At 35.8% G+C, this 21,337-nt stretch overlaps 1 protein-coding gene across 1 annotated transcript in view; it reads right to left on the minus strand.

The window, feature by feature from the left end:
* Window positions 1-8,273: 8,273 nt before the first annotated feature.
* The window catches only part of TRPC5 (transient receptor potential cation channel subfamily C member 5), a 143,109-nt gene continuing 130,045 nt past the window's right edge, over window positions 8,274-21,337 (minus strand). Inside the window, exons 7-10 of the mRNA XM_068533301.1 lie at window positions 11,820-12,023; window positions 11,545-11,586; window positions 10,625-10,714; window positions 8,274-8,966 (exon numbers count right to left, since the gene is read on the minus strand). Coding sequence (XP_068389402.1) covers window positions 8,274-8,966; window positions 10,625-10,714; window positions 11,545-11,586; window positions 11,820-12,023 — 1,029 coding nt within the window. The remainder of the gene's footprint in view (window positions 8,967-10,624; window positions 10,715-11,544; window positions 11,587-11,819; window positions 12,024-21,337) is intronic.

The raw sequence follows: 21,337 nt of genomic DNA on the forward strand, positions 1-21,337 counted from the left end.
TACACAAACACATTTGGAATTTTCCCTTTTCGTGATTAAGCTCGGGAGATACAATTTTAACCTTAAGTTCAATGCATACGTTTTCTGTATGGTGATGTGTGATTGGGGCCTCCAACTAGGCTAAGAAAGTGAATTAAACACTGCCTGTGTTTTCTAAAAGTATTCTTTATCTTCTAGGAAATGTTGGCTCCAAACGACATTCATTGTTCTGAATAGGTAGAAATTCTTCATCCTCAATTTCAACCTGTTTTTGAGACATCTTGAATCCTGTGCAGAGTTTAAATAGTGATACTTTCTTGAATCCTACCACTGGTATGCATTCCTATGTTATAAGAAACAGATAAATTAAAATGCTTTCACTTGAGAAGGATGTTTATCCCTATCTGAACTGAGATGTCCTTGAGAAGGTCTTTGTCTTTATAGTTGAAATAAGAGAACATATGGGTTTGCTTGTACTATGTTAGAAGAGTAATTTGAACAGTTAAAAAATTTTAAGTTAATTTATCAAATTGGGTTGCCTTTAACATTAAGAAAACTACAGACTAATGTGTTAACCCTTTGGGTTTAGAGGTTTCCTCATGAGCTCCCACAACATTCATTTTAGTGCCATTGGTTCCAATGAATCCTACTAGACACTCAAGAATTCTGACTGCTTCTCCTGCCCAAGTATACTAAGCACAGTCATCACTCTGCTTGTTGGACTACAGGCTACATTGCTTTGGTTATTTAAACTGATTGCTTAATATATGTTGTAAAAGGAAGTCCTGTAAGATGTGACCAAAAATGGATGAATCTGTACTTCAAATAATATGACCGGATCTTATACAGGAACTACCTAGTGTGAACATGTGATTTTCAAATGACCTGAAAATTCAGTTGGCTGTTGCCATCCTCCCATTAGAGTCGCCTCCTACTTCTGTTACCAGAGCTCCTGCTGAATCCAAAACCCTCCCCTCAATTTCCTGGGAAGGCCGGGGCTTCTCCTTACTGCCTTTTCTTCCTGCTAGCAGTCTAGTTGTCAGAGCCTCTGTATTATAAAGTGTGATTTCTTATGGATCAAATAAGCCTTGGGAAGCCAATACTGAGTTTATTTACAACATAAGCCATTGGAAGTTGGAATGTGTTTTACTGTTTAAACACAAATATTTCAAGGGTTAAGTCATTATGGTTGTTCCCAAATCAGTGGAGATTCTATATCTAAATATGGTGTTCTTTAATGTTTCCTCCCTGGGGGGCTATAAACTTATTCCAATAAGACTGCCACTGTTCCAAGCATGTCTGAAGCTATAATAGATTCCAGACTTGAAAGAGGGACAAGGCCTCATGTGGGGGTGATGGAAATTTTTGTATCTTGATTTTGGTGATGGTCCTAGGGGTGTATACAACTGTGAAGACTCACTGAATTGTACACTTTAAATGGGTGCAGGTAGTTGTACACAAATTATTCCTCAAAGTTGATAAGGAAAAAACTAGATTCTGAAGAGCAGTTTCAGGTCACTTCACAAACCCCACAAGAAACTGTCTTGGTATTTTATAATTGTGCCTATCAAGGTGCCTATTGTGTGATAGCACTTGAAAAATATTTTTTTACCAGAAAAAGTAGAACTCAGCTTGATTGCCCAGATTTTTACCAAATATGGATCTAAAATTAGTTTTGACTGTTTCTAAGAATTTAATCTGACAAGATTATGATTTTCTACCACTGAGGGTAGTATTAAGAGGTGGTATTGTGGATTTTGAACACCCTCCCAAAAACAGAAGTCCACAATGATTTGAGTAATGTCAGCATTCGAAAATGGGTGCAGCTTAAGGTGACTGCTTTGAAGAACAACATTAATTTGGGCACATTAATTCTGCCATGTTTATGAAAATATCAGTCTCATTTTATAATCTCACTTTATATGTTTATTCTAAATTTTTGAGGCTAAAGTATGATATCAGGTATAGAATCTAGCGTTCTTCCATACTACCCTCTCCCACTTTTACCTTTTATTTCTCTTTTCTGTAGAGTTTTGGCAAATTCATTTTATTTCTTAGATAAAATTTGGGGAAATCAGCCCTTCCAGTAATTGGTCATAAGTGCATATTTATAAAAGCCAGTCAGTGATATTGCACAGTTTAAAATGTAACCTTACTATGAGTCTGATGTGTTGAATTTAGGAATACAGTGATCCCAAGGTGAGAATGTGCTATGATCTGAAATTCAACCGAAATATAACTCAACCTTTGAAAAATGATTTACAGTTCGTTCAGGCTAGTCTTCATATACTGTTGCACTTCTGGATTTTGTGGAGGGAGAAATGATGATGTTACTGTTTTAATCCAGAAACTACATGTTTTAAAAAAAATCAGGGAACGCCACCTCAATTTGGTTATCTAAAAAGTTTGACAGTATGGTGATTTAGCCCTACATTTTAAAGTGCTTATCCATACTAGTCCTTACTTTGAAAGCTTTTCCGATTGCCTCTTTACCACACCATCTAAGTACCTCAAGCACTCCCCACAAAAATCCAAAGCCTCTTTTTTGTCTTGTCATCCAAGGCTCAGTTTTAAGGGTTGTATAAGACCAGAGAACTGTCAAGAGGGTTTCTAGGTTGGCAGGCAATCGGTCGCAATGAGTATTGTGGGGTATATTGAACATTGTGGCAAAAGACACAATGGCCAAGCCCAGCTTAACTGTACTTGCAACTGGTTGGCTACCATAGGCCAAAATAAAAGGCACACTGCCACCAAGGGTGATGTCTTAGTATGTGTATGTGCATGTGTTGAAGTGCAGCTCCTGGGACGTTAGGTTGCTCTGGAACCTGCTCATAGATAAAGTCAAAAGGCAAAATACTCTGCACGTTGCTGAAAATGGCATTCACACTGCAGGCCATTATTTCTTCATTTAGTCTTCTGTGGTTCTATCAAGTCATTTGGCGTTGTAAAGAAGGCTTTTCTTTTTGAGGGTGAGGTTTGAGGTTAGGGCAGATGTGTGCCACAGTCATGGATTTATGAAGGTTGATTACGATGATCAAAAGTTGCAGGCTCTTCTTGTTATTATAGAAATTGCCTTTCATTTGTGTAGTAATGGGAAGTTTCTACAGAGCTGTCACAACTTTCACATCAGATAAGCTTTTGGCATAAGGGCATTCCACTTAATTTTATATTTAAACATTAATAATTCTTAATATGTACATGTCTCTCAAGTACCACAAACACTGATGGTATATCTTTAGGAGAAGACCACAACTCAGATCCAATAAACTAACAAGTAGTATTGACATATATACACTACCAAATGTAAAATAGATAGCTAGTGGGAAGCAGCAGCTTGGTGCTTTGTGACCACCTAGAGGGATGGGATAGGGAGGGTGGGAGGGAGACGCAAGAGGGAGGGGATATGGGGATACATGTATACATATAGCTGATTCACTTTGTTATACAGCAGAAACTAACACAACATTGTAAAGCAATTATACTCCAATGTAGATGTTAAAAAAAAAAAAAGAGACAAGTCCACTCTAGAGCTTAAAAATACTACCCTAGCCAGCTGCCTGTATCATTCCAGCAATCAACTCCTTTGTTTCTTAATAAACATTCCATTTCTTAAGGCTCTCAAAACCGCCTACCAGCACCTTCTTCTCTGGACCACCATGCAGCATATAGATGAAAATCCTAGGCCACATATCAACATATGAATAGTAATATCTCAAGTATGCAGTAAATCTGAAGTATACAGACTTACTTAATTCACCAAAAATATATATTTTTATTTTTACAGGTAGGTTCTTTCTTCTGACCTACAAGCTTTATTTATTCTTCAAACCAGAAACCCCAAATCCTGAGAGCTCTCAATATTAACACTTGTACTGCAGTGGATGCTGCTTTGGCAGTTCATTTTAGCAATTCCTCATCACATCTCAGGAAGTTTCTTTCCATTGAAGTTCTTCCTGCTCCCCCTCCCTTCAAAATGATTTAGTAATTACCGAAAGGGATGAAAGGCCAAGCCAGAGCAATCAAATGCTATTAAGTTTCGTTGCATGTGTGTGTGTGCACAGACAAGGTTCTCACTTTTACAAACATCCCCAAAACAGTGCAAGCCAAAACGCACATCTGTTGGAAAAAGTGATGGAAAGGGTCATTGGAAATACAGTAGAAATAGCATTTCTCTGTACTAAAGTAATGCTCACACTGAATTGGGGTACTCGGTTCCCAATGGCTAGTTCTACACCAACAAAGTGGATATTTGGAACAATTATCTAGATAAAGCAAGCCAAAGAATCTAAAACACGCACAGGTTTGAGGCAAAGCCACAGGGTTCGGGAATGGAGGGAGCTGATAAGTAGGTATGAAGAGTTTATTTTAAATGATCCAAACAATTACATCCACTTACGTTGGCTATGTCTATACATGCAATCTATTAACACTGTTTTGAAAATGTGATTACCAAAATAATATGATCAGTTTTTCTTGTGTACTTTTAAACAGGAAAGAATGTCTGCCTAACTTCAAGTACTTTTCACCTGATGGTTGAACAAACCAAGGCCTGGGCCACTTAAACTGTTAGTTAAAACACCACTTGAGTCTTACCCACAAGGCAATATGAACGTCAAATGGTTATTTATATTATCTGGCTAAGGTATCGACTCATATTTTTCAGTGAAGTCCCCAGTGAAATTTGCAGAGGAGGTTTTACACTGCCATAATAACTATAAAGTTCTTATTGAAAAAGTATTTGTTCATTATTTAAGTCATTCAAAACGTAGAGGCTGTAGGGTTTGTGTGTGTGTGTGTGTGTGTGTGTGTGTGTGTGTGTGTGTGTGTCTTTAATCAAATTGCAGACAGATGTTTAGATGTTTTGGACTTAGATGAAATGCCCTAAATCAGGTCAGAGTGGAATGAAAAATTACTATGAGAGGCAGAAAGAATCAGAAAGTTTCCAGTATTCCCATGTAAGTGGACAGAAGTATAACCTGGAGATTTCTATGCCTATAAAATTTGGCATCTTCCAAAAATGGTGATTTTGAATCATTCCTTTTTCTTTGTACTTCACTGGATTTAAAGCTAGAAGTGGAGGACATACTTCAACAATGGCCATTTCTGAATATAATTCAGACATTTTCTTTGTATTCGATAATATTTTTACCCTAATTATCAGGGAGACTTTAATGTAATTATGATGGAATCAAACAAATAAAATAGGTGTCCAGAAATGATAAGAAATTCACCTGTAATGGAGGTGAACCATGGTATAGATACTTAGACAAAAAATAAATGATTCTTGTACCATTTATAATTGTATTTGACTTTGGAATACATTTTTAACTTTACATATAAATATGTCAGTCTGAAATTTGTGGAGTTCGTGGCATTTTGGGCAAATGAACAAAAAGGTATCTATAGTGGCCAATCCATTTCCACATCTCCTATGTATAACATATAATATGTGTGCTTAATAATGTCTTGTTTCTATAATCTAGAAGATTTGGGTTTATTGACTGGCTCTGTGACCTTGAGCAAGTCATTATCCTTCTCTGGACCTCTTTTCTTTTTTTTTTTTTTTTTTGTATTTGTAAAATAAGACGTTAGAATTGAGTAGATCCTCACTAAGTTTCTCTTTTAGCTCTTATGTTTATAAATTTACTCTCAAGTTGGCTTATACCTTCTCTGGGGTCAGAGAACATACTTAAACATTTGATTTGAAATATCTTTCTTGATAGTAGCTGATCCAGAGGTTTGAGAGGTGAACACAAATCTCCTTCCCTTCCTACTTTGTACTAGAGTTAGAGTTAATAAAAATGTTGGTGTCACCATCACGGAAGTTAGGACAATAGCTGATTAGCTTTAACAGCTAACTGGCTTCAATGCCCAACATAGCTAGGCCTCAACACAGCTAGTGAAATCTTAAGCCCAAGTCATAAAGACAGTAACCCTGAGAAGATCTGAAAAGGAATGTACTGCCCATGAAATATGACACTGGTTTCTTTCAGTAGTAGAGATTGGCTATTATGATTTACACATATTCTCTCTTTAGAACATAACTGAGATAAGAGTGTATTTTGGACCATGGCTCTGTCTCTGGCTACCCTTGTTTTCCAACAAATTGATAAAGTAACTGCTGGAACAATGAAACCTAGGTCATCACAAGTACATGCATTTGTGAGAAAGACATACTTTTTTTTTTTTTGATGAAATAGGGCCATGTATTGGTTTCTGGTGCCATCAATATGAGTTAGGAATGTAGCCCAGGTGCTATTTATTATTCAAAGTGAATTTGACAGTTGAGAAAGTTGACTCTGTAACTTTAGAAACCTTCCTTCTGGAAAGTAACCTGTTACTGATGTCAGGGCCACTTATGATAGTCCCACTTAGAGAAGCAGGAGAGAAGTTGGATTTGAGTAAATGATCACTTTGGGTATGATCAAGGAATTATTCTGTGATAATGTCTTACCAAATGGATCTTGATGCAGCTTGTTCTCTTGATCACTTTTTCCTGGATCTGAGCTTTGTTCTTCAACACCTCCTCTTGTTTCCCCATCATCCCCAGTTTGTGTCTTTTTCATGTAGAATATTTTGTTAGTCACCAAAGTTAGGGCTAGAATGGGAATCAATTCAAATAACAGAAACTACACTGTCAAAAACTATTTTGGAAGCATATTTGCATTGTTTGAGAATGCTTCATTTCACTTAATTTTGCCAGAAAGTATACACATGAATCTAGATGGTTTCCTATTACTGTTGGCATTTATTGAATACAAGAACAGGATGACAACTAATTAAGTTTCTTACTTTTTTGAGCTACCCACCAATTTAATGACCAGGACCCAGACCTCGGGCTATTTCAGGTCATGTGTTATTGTGTAAGTTGGGGATACCTTTGTGCTAACATTGGTAAAAACTGCCCTTGTTTAGCAGGTAATCAGTTGATGGTTACTGGATCTAACATGGTGACCATATGCATTATGGGCTTCATTTTTTAACATTTACCTGTGTGTTCTGATGAGGTGCTCCTAGGCTGTGGAAAATAATTTGTTTTGATGTATAATGCAGTTTTCTTTGAAGACAGTAGACTTTGGATCATGTCTATAGTTCCATGAATTCACTAGGGTTGTTATGTTATATATCTAACATGAGTTTACACACGCAATTCCACTGCCCCCACTGAACATTAAAACTGCAACTTGAATCAAGTTATCTAGACCTAAAATTGTTTTTGTTGTTGTTGTTGTTTTATCAGAAAGCAATTAATTAAAATGAAGGTGCTATTTTCAGATTCTGACACCTCAACAAGATGTCATTTTTCTGTTAAAAAAATATTTTCAAATCCAGGCTTTTATCTTAGAAATGCTTTTGATAGCAGTGATGATTAAAACTATCAACAGTAGATAGGACCCTATAAATATACCAGCTAACTATTTTTTCTTGCCAATGTATGAGATGTAGTGACTGTTGATTAGAGTACAGTAGAAGTTTTTAAAAAACAGTACACATCCTAAATACTAATCTCGATGCTATCAAATTTTAAAATGTAGTAAGCTAACTGAAATACACAAACACAGGAAAGGAATTCACTAACTTATTAGATATGACATATACTATGGGGTAAATATTCATTGGCATACATTAGGAAACTCACAAATCTTTAAGAAACAAAAAATTCAACAGCCCCCATGATAAGGAGAAGTTGTAGTATTTAAAAGCAAAAACAACACGAAGTCCACTTATACCTAGAAACCACAAGCTGACAATTCTTTGGAGTCTATTCAGTTTCCCTTTGATGCTGTTCATTGAACCAGAATGGGCAGCGTGGAGCACTGAAGGGCAACAAAGATAGGCAAGGTAGTTTGCCTTATCTGATAGCTGGTGGGGACTGCTGAGCACAGCCCTCAGCCCTGTGGGGAAATGGTGTGAGATCCTGAGGAAGGTCAGGAATCTGTTGCGGCAGCGACAGTAGCAAAGTGGCACCTGGAGCTTCAAGGAAGCAAGGGTAAGAAAAGCAAAGCCAAAGGGTTAAGCACCCGACTGCACCTCTGCTGATTAGGGGCAAACACCCCTTCAGTTGGTTTTGAAATGGACTTAGCGTTTGTAGGTATAAAAAGGCAAATAATAGTAATAATAATAACAGGAACAAAAAATGAAGAATGTGGCTATAAAAGATGGTGAAAACAATAGGAGTTTCACTCTCCTGTCTAGTGGGGGGGGGGCAGTGAGGGAATCATATTCTATGTCACCTCTGAGAGCAAAGAAATGAGAAATTTTCTGAGTTCCAGAACAGGTGGCACCGGCTTGACTTAGAGCCGAGTTGTAACTTGTTCTTCCTGTCCGTCACCCCATTTGTGCATGAGCAGGTCACAAGCCTCTCCCCAAGTTTCAAATACATCCTCTGAGGAGTCTAAAAGTTGAGAATTCGAGGAGCAGATGCTGGATGCGCAGTGAAGAGAGCTGGAACAGGCGAGAGGGCATTCACTGCTCTGAGCAGCGCCCCGGGCTTCGCCTGATTCTACCTCACTGAGGTTAATTTCACTCTGAGAACAGGACTCTGCTTTCCCTTTCTCCATCTGAGAATATTTGATGTCCTGCCACATATAGTGCGGCTGAACGATTCCATCAGAAATTGTGTACATCGGCTCTGAACTGGGTTCAGACATATGACCATTAAACTTGGAGAATAGGAGACCCAGTTTCTTGAGAGAGGGACCCATGAAGGAGCGTTTGCTTGATGACTCAGCTTTTGACTTCCCTTGGGCACCACCAACTCTTGGCATGGTCCTGATGAGAGGTGGCCCATGGCAGGCTTTTTTCTTGCAGCCTAAATTGAAAGAGACACTCTTGGATTTGGCCCGAGCCCCACCACTGCCATCATTGGTATCATCTCTCTGAGAGAGTTCAGTGCTGCTAGTGGAAAAACTTCTCCTTTGGTGCTTCCTATTTCCCAAGAGGTCAAGCACTTCATATCGAAAGCTGGAAATGTCCTGCTTTAATTCCTAGGGCAAGAGAGAAGACACGTTATGTTAAGAAGCTTGGTCTTTAGTTCAAAATAGGCACATTGGGTATCCTTCGGAATGTTCCAGGTTTTGCCTCACCGCAAATCACAAGGTAGATGAACTACCAGAAAAATCTCACATTATTCCAGCAAAAGAAAAACATATTAACAATGCTGTGGGCAGAGCTGGCCATTGGGAAAAAAATGTGCAATTGGTAAAGTTGATTTCAGAACGTCCCTATCAGGAGCACGCCAACAGGCTGAAGTGTTAACCAACAATGAAGGTATTAGAGTAGGGCTCTCATTGGAATCTGCGTAGAAAAGTACTACTGAAGAGGAAAAAGCTTTTAGGACTCTCAGGAATAAAACTAGGGAAGTGGAATGTCAGGAGATGGGACTGCTGTTTTGGGCCAGGGGACCTTGTTTATTCAAGTGCCTGTGAAATGTCTTCTATCGCTAACTGGCTGCCTAGATACTAGATCGCGCTTTTAAAAACCGTCTTTGAAAAGCTTATATCTGATCATGTCGTTCTCTTGCTTAACACTTTTTAGTAACTTGTCGCTGACCTTAGGAAAAAGGAAAAATGCCATACCACAGACTACAAGGTTTTTCAAGGTCTGGTACATGTCGATCTCTCCCATTTCATTCCTTCCTGCTCTTTCCCCAGGCTTTTTACTGTCCACCTGTATGGACATATCCTCTCTTGCCTCTGGGCCTTTGCATGTGCTGTTTTCTCTGTCTGGAACACTCTTCTCCCCAACTCTCCTTTATCTGTCTCCTCCTTCAAACCTCAGCTTAAACATGGCTTCCTCTGGAAAGCCTGCCTCGAATCCCCAAGTCCCAGCTGGGTGTCCCCCCATTTCTATGTCTCTACAGCACCCTGTGTTGATCCTGTTAGAGTACTCAGTCATTCGCCTCTATTATTATTGTGTGTGACTCCACGAGAGAGTAGGGGCTGGTTATATCTTGCTCATGACTGTGCCCCAGCACCTAGCAGAGTGCTTGGTGTATAGCAGGCCCTCAATTGATGAGTTATGTCTGTGGATTAGGATAACAGCCTTCTTATGTTCCTTAGAAAATATATACGTGTTCTAGGATAGGGTTTCTCAACCAGTTGACATGTTGAGTGTGGTAACTCTTTGTTGTAGGGAGCTGTCCTGTGCATTGAAGGATTTTTAGCAACAACCCTGGTCTCTACTCACTAGATGCCAATAACATCCCAATGTGACAGCCAAAAATGTGTAATGGTAGGGTTTCATAAATGTTAGATTTAATAATAGACTTTTTGTCTTTATCTTATATCTTTTAAAGAAGGCCTTTAAATCTCTAGGCATCTTTCCTTCGCTATCTTTCTTCTCATCACACACCCATGCCATATCATTTAAAGCACTAAATTCCCATACTGAGAAAAACCCAGAATATTAAAAGAATGCATATTTTTATTATTCATAAAGCTGATTGTGGTGTGACAGACATTGGTAAAATCTATCCATCTACTGGATGACAGACTATTCTAAGAGAGAGAACAAGAATTGTAGCTGGTTTTGCTGTATTATAGGCTGTTGAAATTCCATCACCAGAAACCTCAAACACTGTGAAGATTAAATGATGCTTAAGAAATGTGAAATGAAGAATTAAACCACTTTATGATCAAATTACCTTAAAATTTTCTTCTGTTAGTCCCTCATTTGTTTTGGAATTTCTTATCATAGCTGCCACATATCTTTTGACTAAATTCCTGATAACTTCCTGGAATTTAAACAAAAACATGAAGAAGCATTCAGTTTCCTTCTTGGACTCTCAGTAAAATAAGAAACATACACAGGAAATAAAATACGCTTAGACTGTCTCTGCATTGGAAAATCCTCACAGGATCCAGGCATTTTCTACAAAACCCCCCAGTTAAGTCCATTGGCTAAATGAAGAATTTATTGTGTGTCCAAATTTGGTGGCAGAGTGGCCCAGTGAGATCAAATTTACCCGAAAGGAAAATTTTCCACCCAAGCATAAGGTAAACACGGATACACATTCATGGAATAATGAGAGCAGAATAATCCTTGAATGGTCACAGTCAATATCCTTTCCCTTCAGGCTAGATTAAACTTGAACCTTCCTAGTAAGATGAGAGTTTTTCTTCCTTTTATAAAGTTGAGAAAGTCATTCTTCAGTGTCACAGAGTCTGATGATTTCAATGTCCACTAATTACATAATCAAGATACTTTTTCTTAGAGGCAATCTATACTTCTCCTTTACAGGGATGGCCTCTTTTAACTTAGCCTCTGGGAATGGTATACACATGGTCACCCTGCTTTGTGTTAGTAATAGTGATGATGATAGCTACCACTTAATGCAACATGTCAGGCACTGTGCCAGGACACACACACACACACACACACACACACACACACACACAACCATACATAACATACTCACCACTCAGTTCTCACAACTACAGTTTAAGTTTTATCATCCTTATTTTACAGACGAGGAAACTGAGGATCAGTGAGGGTAAGTGATTTGTCCAAGTTCACACAACTGACCAAGAACTATTGTGCTTAGTCCCTGTGAAGAAGCTTTACCTGGTAATGTTGATTCTGTATCAGGCTGTCAGCATGGCGTTCCTGTCATTGAAAACGGACAGAGAGGTTACATCAGCAGTCTCCCAGCAGCCCATCCACTCGAATATATTTCTAAACATTAGGACTGGAACATGACAGAAGCTACTGCCTGACAAACCCCCAAAGCATCTGTAGGTTGGAGTAGTTTTAAGATGTTCAAGATAGGGAATGTTACAAAGGAGGGAAAGGAGAAAACAGTTGTGTTTACAAAGAAACATAATTTTTAAAAGCCTTACTGTGAAGCTTCTCAAGTTGTGCCTTCTCCGTCTACCATCAGGGTCTCTTTGGGGGCAGAAGGTGTTGTTGAACCAGTTACCAAGGTATAGAAATGACTTGGGGCTGGGGATGATGTTGAAAGGAGGTGGCAAGGTGCCGCCTTCATCGAAGTAACTCATCCAGAGCTTCGTCCTTGCAAACTTCCACTCAATATCGGCATGATCCTATGAAAGAGAGAAGTTCAGTGATTTGGGATGGGAAAATGCAAAATGCACCCCTGACTCATTCTCAAAGTTCTACTTGCTTCTACAGAGGGCAATCTGTCAGTAGCTATGAAAATTCAAATTACACTTACCTTACGACCCAGTAATCCTACAATTAGAAATTTATCTTATCGATATACTTGCAAAAAGAGGTATGCGCAGGGCTGTTCGCTAGCACTGCAGCTTGTAAGAGCAAAACAACTGGCAACAACCTAAATATCCAACAGTGGGAGACTGCTTAAATAAATGATGTCACATCCACAAAATGACTTATAATCAAACTATTAAAAATATAGTAGCTCTATCAACATTTTATATGTAGAAACACATATCGTATAATGCATTTGTCCATGTATTTATAAGACCTCTAAGTGAAAAAAGCAACATAAAGAGCAATATATATTGTGTAAAATGATCCCCTTTATCCAACTGAAAACCCCTTTATATTACATGTTTACATGTTCTAGACAGGTACACACTAAATTGGGAACAGCCAAAAAAGAAAAAAAAAAAAAAGAAAATAGATAGTAAATAATAAACTTAGTACATAAATAAAAAATAAATAAATAAATGGTCAATAGTAGTTATTTTTAAGGAGTAGGATTGGTGTGGAGAGACTTTATGTTTTTTTAAAAAATCAACATTATTGAGGTATGATTTACACAGAGTAAAATTCATCTAAGTGTTCAATGAGTTTTGATGAGTGTATGTACCTGTGTAAGCACTGTCATAATTAAGACACGCGCACACACACACACACACACACACACACACACAGAGGCATACATTTCTAGGAGTTTTAAGACCTGGAAGGACTGATGTAATCACCACCACAATCAGGATACACAACAGTTCCATCAACCCCCCAAATTCCCTAATGTTGCCCCTTTGTAATCAAACTCTCTCGAACCCCCCTGGCAACCACTGCTCCATTCTCCATTCCTTTAGTTTACTTTTTCCAAAATGTCATATAAATGGAATCATACGGTAGGTAACCTTCTGGGACTGGCTTATTTCACTCAGCATTAATATCTTCGAGATTCATCTGGTTTTGTATGTATCGATAATCTATTCCCTTTTATCGCTGAGTAGTTTTTTGTTGTGTGGATGTACCACAGTTTACTTATTCATTCACCCATTAAAGAACATTTGGGTTGTTTCCAGTTTTTAATAACTGTGAATTAAGCTACTGTGAACATTCATGTACAGGTCTTTCTGTGAACATAAGTTTAACTCCCCTGGCTTAAATATCTAGGAGTGATATTGCTGGATCATGAAGTAAGTGTACATTTAACTTTATAATAAACTGCCAAACTGTTTTCCAGAGTGGCTATACCATCTTTCATTCTCACCACTTGCTCTGTATCCTTCTTAGCATTTGTCAAGTTTTTTAAAGTTTAACTATTCTAACAGATTAAGTAGTGGTATCTCATTATGGTTTTAATTTGCATTTCCCAAATTGGAATGAAGTTGAGCATCTTTTCATATGCTTATGTGCTATATAGATATCCTCTGTGGTGAGGTGTCTGTTCAGATCCTTTGCCCATTTTTATTGGGTACTTTGCTTGCTTACAGGTGGATTTAGATAGTTTTAAAATATATTCTGGATACTAGCGCTTTGTCAGGAATGTAAATTGCAAATGTGTTCTCTCAGTTTGCGTGTTATCTTTTCATTTACTTAATGGTGTCTTTCATAGAGCAAAGTGTTTTAATTTCAGTGAAGTCAAATTTATCAAATTTTTAATGGATTATGCTTTTGGTATTACGTCTAAGAACTCTTTACCTAACCCGAGGTCATGAAGATTTCTCTTATGGTTTCCTCTACAAGTTTTATAGTTGTAAGATTTGCATTTAGCTCTACGATCAACTTTGAGTTCATTTTTGCTTAAGGGGTGAAGTTTACATTGAGGGTTTTTTGTTTGTTTGTTTTGCCTGTGGGTATCCATTTGCCATTTGCTGAAAAGGCTATTGTTCTTCCACTGAGTTGCTTTTGCACCTTTGGCAATCAGTTGGGCATGCTGGGACTACTGTCCATCCACATTCAAAAGAATGAAGTTGGACTCCTACCTCATACCACATACAAAATTCAACTCAAAGTGAATCATAGAACTAAATTTAATAGATAAAAACTATAAAACTTTAAGAATAAAATTTAGGAGTAAATCCTTATGACCTTGGGTAAAACAATGGTTTCTTAGAGATGACACCAAAAGCCACGGAACAAAAGGAAAAAAATTGGCAAATTGGACTTAATCAAAGTTAAAAACTTTGTACTTCAAAGGACACCATGAAGAAAATGAAGAGAAAACCCACAGAATAAGAGAAAGTAATTAAATATCATATGTCTGATAAGAGACTTGTGCCTTTATAAAAAAACAATTATAATTCAACAATAAAAATACAAATAAACCAATTTAAAAATGGGCAAAGCACTTGAATAGACATTTCCAGAAAGAAGACATACAAATGACCAACAAGCACATGAAAAGATGCCCAACATCATTGGTCATTAGGTATACTCAAATCAAAACCACAATGAGATACCATTTTATACCTGCTAGGATAGATATAATAATTTAAAAAAGACAAATAATAACCAGTGTAGGTGAGGATCTGTAGATCCACACACTGCTGGTGGGAATGTGAAATGGTGCAGCTACTTTGGAAAACAATACGGCAATTCCTCCAATGGTTAAACATAGAGTTACCATATGACCCAGCAATTTCACTCCTTGCTACATATCCAAGAGAAATGAAAACACATTCTACACAAAGACTTGTACACAAATGTTCAGCAGCATTATTCATAATAGCCAAAGAGTAGAAACAACCCAAATATTCATCAACTGATAAAAGGGTAACCAAAATGTGGTACATTATTATTATTATCCAGCCTTAGAAAGGAATGAAGTATTGATACATACCACAGCATGGATGAACCTTGAAAACCTTATGCTGAGTGAAAGCATATTTATTCTGCTGAGTCTTCTAATCCATGAACACAGTATGTCATTTCTTTCATCCATGTTTTGTAGTTTTTACTGTGTAAGTCCTATAATGGTTTGTTAAGCTTATACCTAAGTATTACATTTTCTTTGCAACAATTTAAAATGGTACTGTCTTTTAAAATTTCTTTCCAATTGTTTATTGTTAGTATATGGTTGATTTTTGTGTATTGACCTTGTAGTCTGTGGCCTTGCTAAATTCATTTTTTTATTCTATAAAGTTTTTAATAGATTCTTTAGGGTTTTCTTTATACAGAATCATGAGATAGATTTATTCTTCCTTTCCAATCTGTATGGCTTTAATGTTTTTCCTTCCCTTATTACATTGTCTAGGATCTCCAGTACAATGTGGAATAGAAGTACTGAAAGCAGATATACATTTTTAACTGATCTTAGAAAGTCTTCAATCTTTCAACATTTAGTCAGCTGTAGGTTCTGTGGTTCAGGTTGTGCAAGCTACATTCTATTCCAAGTTTGCCAAGACATTTTTTAAAAACAATCGTAAATGTATGTTGAAGTTTGTCAAACACTTTTTCTGCATCAATTGATATGATCATAGGGTTTTTCTTGTTTTGACTATTAATATAATGGATTACTTTGCATTCCTGGGATAAATCCCATTTGGTTATGGTATGTTACACATTGCTGGATTCAATATGCTAATGCTGTGTTGAGGATTTCCATGTCTATGTTCATAAAAGATATTGGTCTATAGTTTTTAATTTTCTGTACTGTTTTTTCTGGTTTGGGTATCAATATAATATATTATATATGTAATGTATTTATATATAATTAAAATTAATTTTACCAGTTTCTCTTCACTATATTTTAATGTGGCTACTAGAACATGTAACATATGTGGCACATATTTGTGACTTGCATAAAATTTTTATTGTACAGAACTGCCCTAGACTAAAGGTGTATTTAGTCCTGCCAAACAAAGCTTAAAAGCAAGCCTCAGTGGGATCAAACTATTTCCAGAATAAAGCTCAAGAATATTTAAAACAATACAAAAATAGCCAGCACCCAATAAGGTAAAATTCACAATGTCTGGTATCCAATAAAAATTTATCAAAAATGCCAAGAAACAGGAAAATATGATACATAATGAGGAGAAAAAAAAAATCTATCAAACAGAACCAGATACAAATCAGTTGTATTCTATATAGCAGCAATAAACAATGAGGAAATATTAATTTAAAAAGTTTCATTTAAAATATAAAATCCTTAGGAATAAGTATGACAAAAATATACATGTTTTTTAACACTGAAAACTGTGAAAGATTACTGAGATAAATTAAAGAAGACTTAAATAAATATAGAGATACGGCATATTCATGAATTGGAAGACTAAATATAGTTAGGATGGCAATTCTTTCTAAATTGATTTAGAGATTCAATACAATTTCAGTCAAATCTCAGTGGGCATTTTTGAAGAAATTGACAAGCTGCTTCTCAAATTTATATATAAATACAAAAGAGGTAAAATAGTTAATTTTGAAAAAGAACAAATTGGCATTGAAGATCAATGGAACAAAACAAGACAGTCCAGAAATAAATGCATGCATATGCATATATGCAATTGACTTTCAAGAAAGGTGTCAAGGCAATTCAGCTTGGAAAGGATAATCTTTTCTTTTCAACAAATTGTCTTGGAATAGTTGGACTTCCACAAGAAGAAAAGAAAAAAGAACCTTGATCCTTACTTCACACAAATACAAAAGTTAACTCAAAATGAGTCATGACTTAAATATGGAGAGCTAAATCTATAAATAATTTACTAATAAACAATTTACTATGTTTTTTTCTTTCTTTCTGCTTGCTTTGAATTTAGTTTGCTGTTCTTTTTCTAGTTTCATAAAGGTGGAATTTTAAGTTATTGATTTGAAATCTTATTTCCTTTTTAACATAAGATTTACAATTATAAATGTTTCTGAGGAAACTTGGCATATACTGTACTCTCCCTTTCATTCATCTCAAAGTATTTTCTCACTTCCCTTGTGATTTCTTCTTTGAACTAGTGGTTATTTTGCAGTGTCTTCTCTACTATCCATTTATGTGTGAATTTCTGAAATTTTATTTTGTTTTTGATATCTAATTTAATTTCGTTATATTCCCAAGTATGTTTGCAGAACATACTTTTTATTATTTCAATCCTTTAAAAAATTTAGGGGGGCTTATTTTATGAGCTAACATATAATCTATCCTGGAGAATATTCCATGTGCAGTTCAGAAGAACATATATCCTGCTGTTGTTGTATGGCATGTTCTATAGATAGATGTCCATTAGGTCTAGTTGGCTTATAGTGTTGTCCAAGTATTCTATTTCCTTTTTGGTCATTTGTCTAGTTCTGTCCATTACTGAAAGTGGGGTAATAAATTCTTCAACTGTTATTGTTAAATTTCTATTTCTCCCTTCAGTTCTGTCAGTTTTTGCTTCATGTATTTCTCAGCTCTGTAGATAGGTGGAAATGTGTTAATAATTGTTAAATCTTCATGATAGATTCACCTTTTTATAGTTATAAAATGTCCTCTGTTTTCTCTAGTAACAAATTTTGTCTTAAATTCTATTTTGTCTGATAATTATTATAGCCACTTAGCTCTCTTTTGGTTACTGTTTGCATCATATGTCTTTTCCCACTCTTACTTACATTCTATTTGTATCTTTGAATCTAAAATGTGTCTCTTGTAGACAGCATATAGTTAGAACATGTGTGTTTCTTATACAGAGTCTGGCAATCTCTGCCTTTTAACTGGTTTGCTTAATCTAGTTACATTTAAAGTAATTACTGATAAAGTAAGATTTACATCTGCCATTTTGCCATTTTCTATATGTTGCATGTCTTTTTTGTTCCTCTATTCCTCCATTATTGATTTCTTTTGTGTTAAATAGATATTTTCTAATATACCTTTTAATTCTCTTGTTTCATTTACTATATTAAAAAATTATTTTCTTAGTGCTTGGCCCAGGGATTACAATTAACATCTTAAAATACAATCTACTTTGGATTAATACCAACCTGATCCCAATCATATGTAAAAACTTTGCTACAATATAGCTCCATTCCTTCCCTCCTCCTTTGTGCTATTACTGATATACAAACTGTTCCTTTATATATTATACATTATAAGCCCATCAAAACACTTGTATAATTATTGAATTATGCAGTTATCTTTCAAGTTAGAGAGAAAAAAGAGTTCCCCCCAAATAAGATTTGTGTTGTCTTTTATATTTATCTATGCAATTACCTTTTCTGGTGCTCTTTCTTTCTTTCTTTCTTTCTTTCTTCCTACTCGCTAGTGTTCTTTCATTTCAGCCTGAAGAACTCTTTTTAGCATTTCTTGTAGGAAAGGTCTTCTGGCCATTAATTCTCTCAGTCTTTGTGTACTTGAAAATGTCTATTTTTCCCTCATTTAAGGATATTTTTGCTGGATATAGAATTCTTGGTTGTCAGTCTTTTGCTTTAAACACTTTGTATATGTCATCACACTGACTTCTAGTGCCCATTGTTTCTGATGGGAAATCAGTTATCTTTTAATTTTCCTGCTTTCAAGATTTTTTCTTTGTCTTTGACTTTGAGAGGTTGACTAAGAAGTGGATATTTTTGTGTTTATCCTACTAGGAAATATTTGAGCTCTTGGATGTGTAGACTATTTTTGAGAAGTTTTTATTCATTATTTCTTCAAATATCCTTTGTGTTCTTTTTTTCTCTTTTCTACTTCTGAGACTCCCATTATGTGTATGTTGGCCATTTAATGGTGTCTCACAGGTCTCTTAAGCTCTGTTCATTTTTATTCATCCTGTTTTTCTTTCTGATCCTCAGTCTAGACAATGGTAATTGAATTATCTTCAAGTTTGCTAATCCTTTCTGCCAGCTCAAATCTGCTGTTAGGCCCTTCTAGTGAATTTTTCATTCTGTTACAGCACTTTTCAAATCCAGAAATTCAATTTGATTCTTTTTTTAAATAATTTCTGTCACTTTATTAATATTTTCTATTTGGTGAGACATCGTTCTCATACTTTCCTTTAATTCTTTAGATGTTTTCCTTTAGTTATTTGAAGATATTTAAAATAGCTGGTTCAGTCTTTACCAAAGCCAACATCTGGGCTTCCTCAAGGACTGTTTCTATGACATCTTTTTTCCTGTGTACAGAACATACTTTCTTTGTGTGTGTGTGTGTGTGTGTGTGTGTATGTTTTGTAGTTTTTTGCTGAAACTAGACATTTTAAACAATTTAATATGATTACTCTGGAAATCTGATCCCCTTCTTGTAGAGTTTGGTTTTTAGTGTTTGTTTAGTGACTATCCTTGACTGATTCTGTAAAATCTGTATTCTTTGTCATGTGCAGCCATTGAAGTCTCTGTTTAGTTAGCCTCGTAGTCAGATAATGATTGCACAGGGATTTCATTAAATGCCTTGAATCAGTAAGTCTCTCACTCTTTGCTAGGGGCTCTGTGTGTTCATAGTGACACATCTTCAATGTTCTTGCAGTTTATCATCTGTAAATGACACATTTGAAAAGACAACAAGGGAAATTTAAATATGGACTCCAAATTATAATGATAGTGTATCAATGTTAAATTTCTTGAGTGAGATATGGTACTGTGATAATGTAGTTGAATATATATGACAATATTTGAGTGAAATGTGTGATATTGGTAATTTACTTTCAAATGTTCTAAAAAAAAGTTCTTGGGCCCCATCATATGTATACGGCAGTAAGAGCTTTGTTTCAGAGGCCACATTAACTTGTGACTTATATCCACAAACTTTTAACTTAAAACAATGCCAAATAAGATGGTTAGACAATATAGTCTACACTGTCAAAAGTGCACAGTGTAAGGGAGAAAAAAATATTTCTCTACTAACACATGAGATCTTATAAAGGAGAGCTATGCCTTACAGTGTTTGTCTTAGGGTGGTTTTTGAGTGAACATTCAGTCAGTGAAACCTAGAATTTGCTCCTTGGCCTTTCAGATATTCCATGAAGGCTTTCACTTTGCTCTCCAACGTAGCAGTGCTTAGCTATGATATTAAAGGATTAGCAGATCAAGTTCAAAAACAGCACCACGCAGAATAGGGACTTTTAAACCTGGTTCTATGGATGAAGTTAACGGAGTCAATAAATCTATTAAAATTGTATGTGAAATATTGGGTGTTTTGCATTTTTCTGGGCTTTCATCATATTCTCAAAGGAGTCTGCCCTCCCCCAAATGGTTAAGAACCACTGAAGTAGAGGATTCTGTTGATTTCTGAGATGCCCATTGCCTGTATCTGAACAGCCGCTAGCCAGCTCTTAATGGATAAATCAAGGATACCTCTATGTTCTGTAGGAGGGACTAAATGGCTTTGGGTTAAGTGAGCAACAAGTTCAAATGGAAAATGAAGCTCTAGGTTGAATTTAAGGTACTTATTAGACTCAATGCTAGATTTTGTTATTTCGTAAGTTAATAAAGAAGAACATATATTACCATTTTTTTGAGATGTTGAAACATCTTTTATTAAGGAATTGTAAAATTATAAATTCCTCCCAAAGTTACTTGAGAATTGGAAGAGTTGCTGCAATGATTAGAGTAATAAATTTTATATGCGCACATAACTATAAGTATATAAAATGAATATATAACAAAGAGCACTAACACTCATCCTCTCTTTTGCGTTCCTGTTAAATAATTTCAAGTAGTTCAAAGATAAATTGGGCTACATGAAAACAAAATATATGGAATTACCATAGAAAGAAATTATATTACAATACAGTTATAAAAATATTTTTAAAACATGGTAATATTTATTACAATACAGTTTAAACATGGTAATATTTATTACAATACAGTTATCAAAAATATTTGTGCATTAGATCTCTAGGACTTACTACTAGTTGCAAGTTTGTACCCTTAAACAACATAAATTGTATACTTTTAAAAATGAATTTTATGGTATCTGGATTATATCTCAATAAAGCTGTTACCATAAAATAAAGTCTCAGAAGAATACATAGGAATAATTTTCATGACCTTATGTTAGGCAGTGGTTTCTTAGATATCACAGATAGCAATGTTGCTGTCCTCATCTTTTAAAGCATACAATTCAGTAGTTTTTAATACATTTACAGAGTTGAGAAACCATCACCTCTATCTATTCTAGAACATTTTCATCACTCCTAAAAAACCCTATATCCATTAGCAGTCAATTCCCAGCACTCCCTCCCCTCCCCAGAGCCCCTATCAACCACTAATCTACTTTTGTTTCTATGGATTTGCCTATTTT

The sequence above is a fragment of the Eschrichtius robustus genome, chromosome X (assembly GCF_028021215.1).
Source record: "Eschrichtius robustus isolate mEscRob2 chromosome X, mEscRob2.pri, whole genome shotgun sequence".
Classification (NCBI taxonomy): domain Eukaryota; kingdom Metazoa; phylum Chordata; class Mammalia; order Artiodactyla; family Eschrichtiidae; genus Eschrichtius; species Eschrichtius robustus.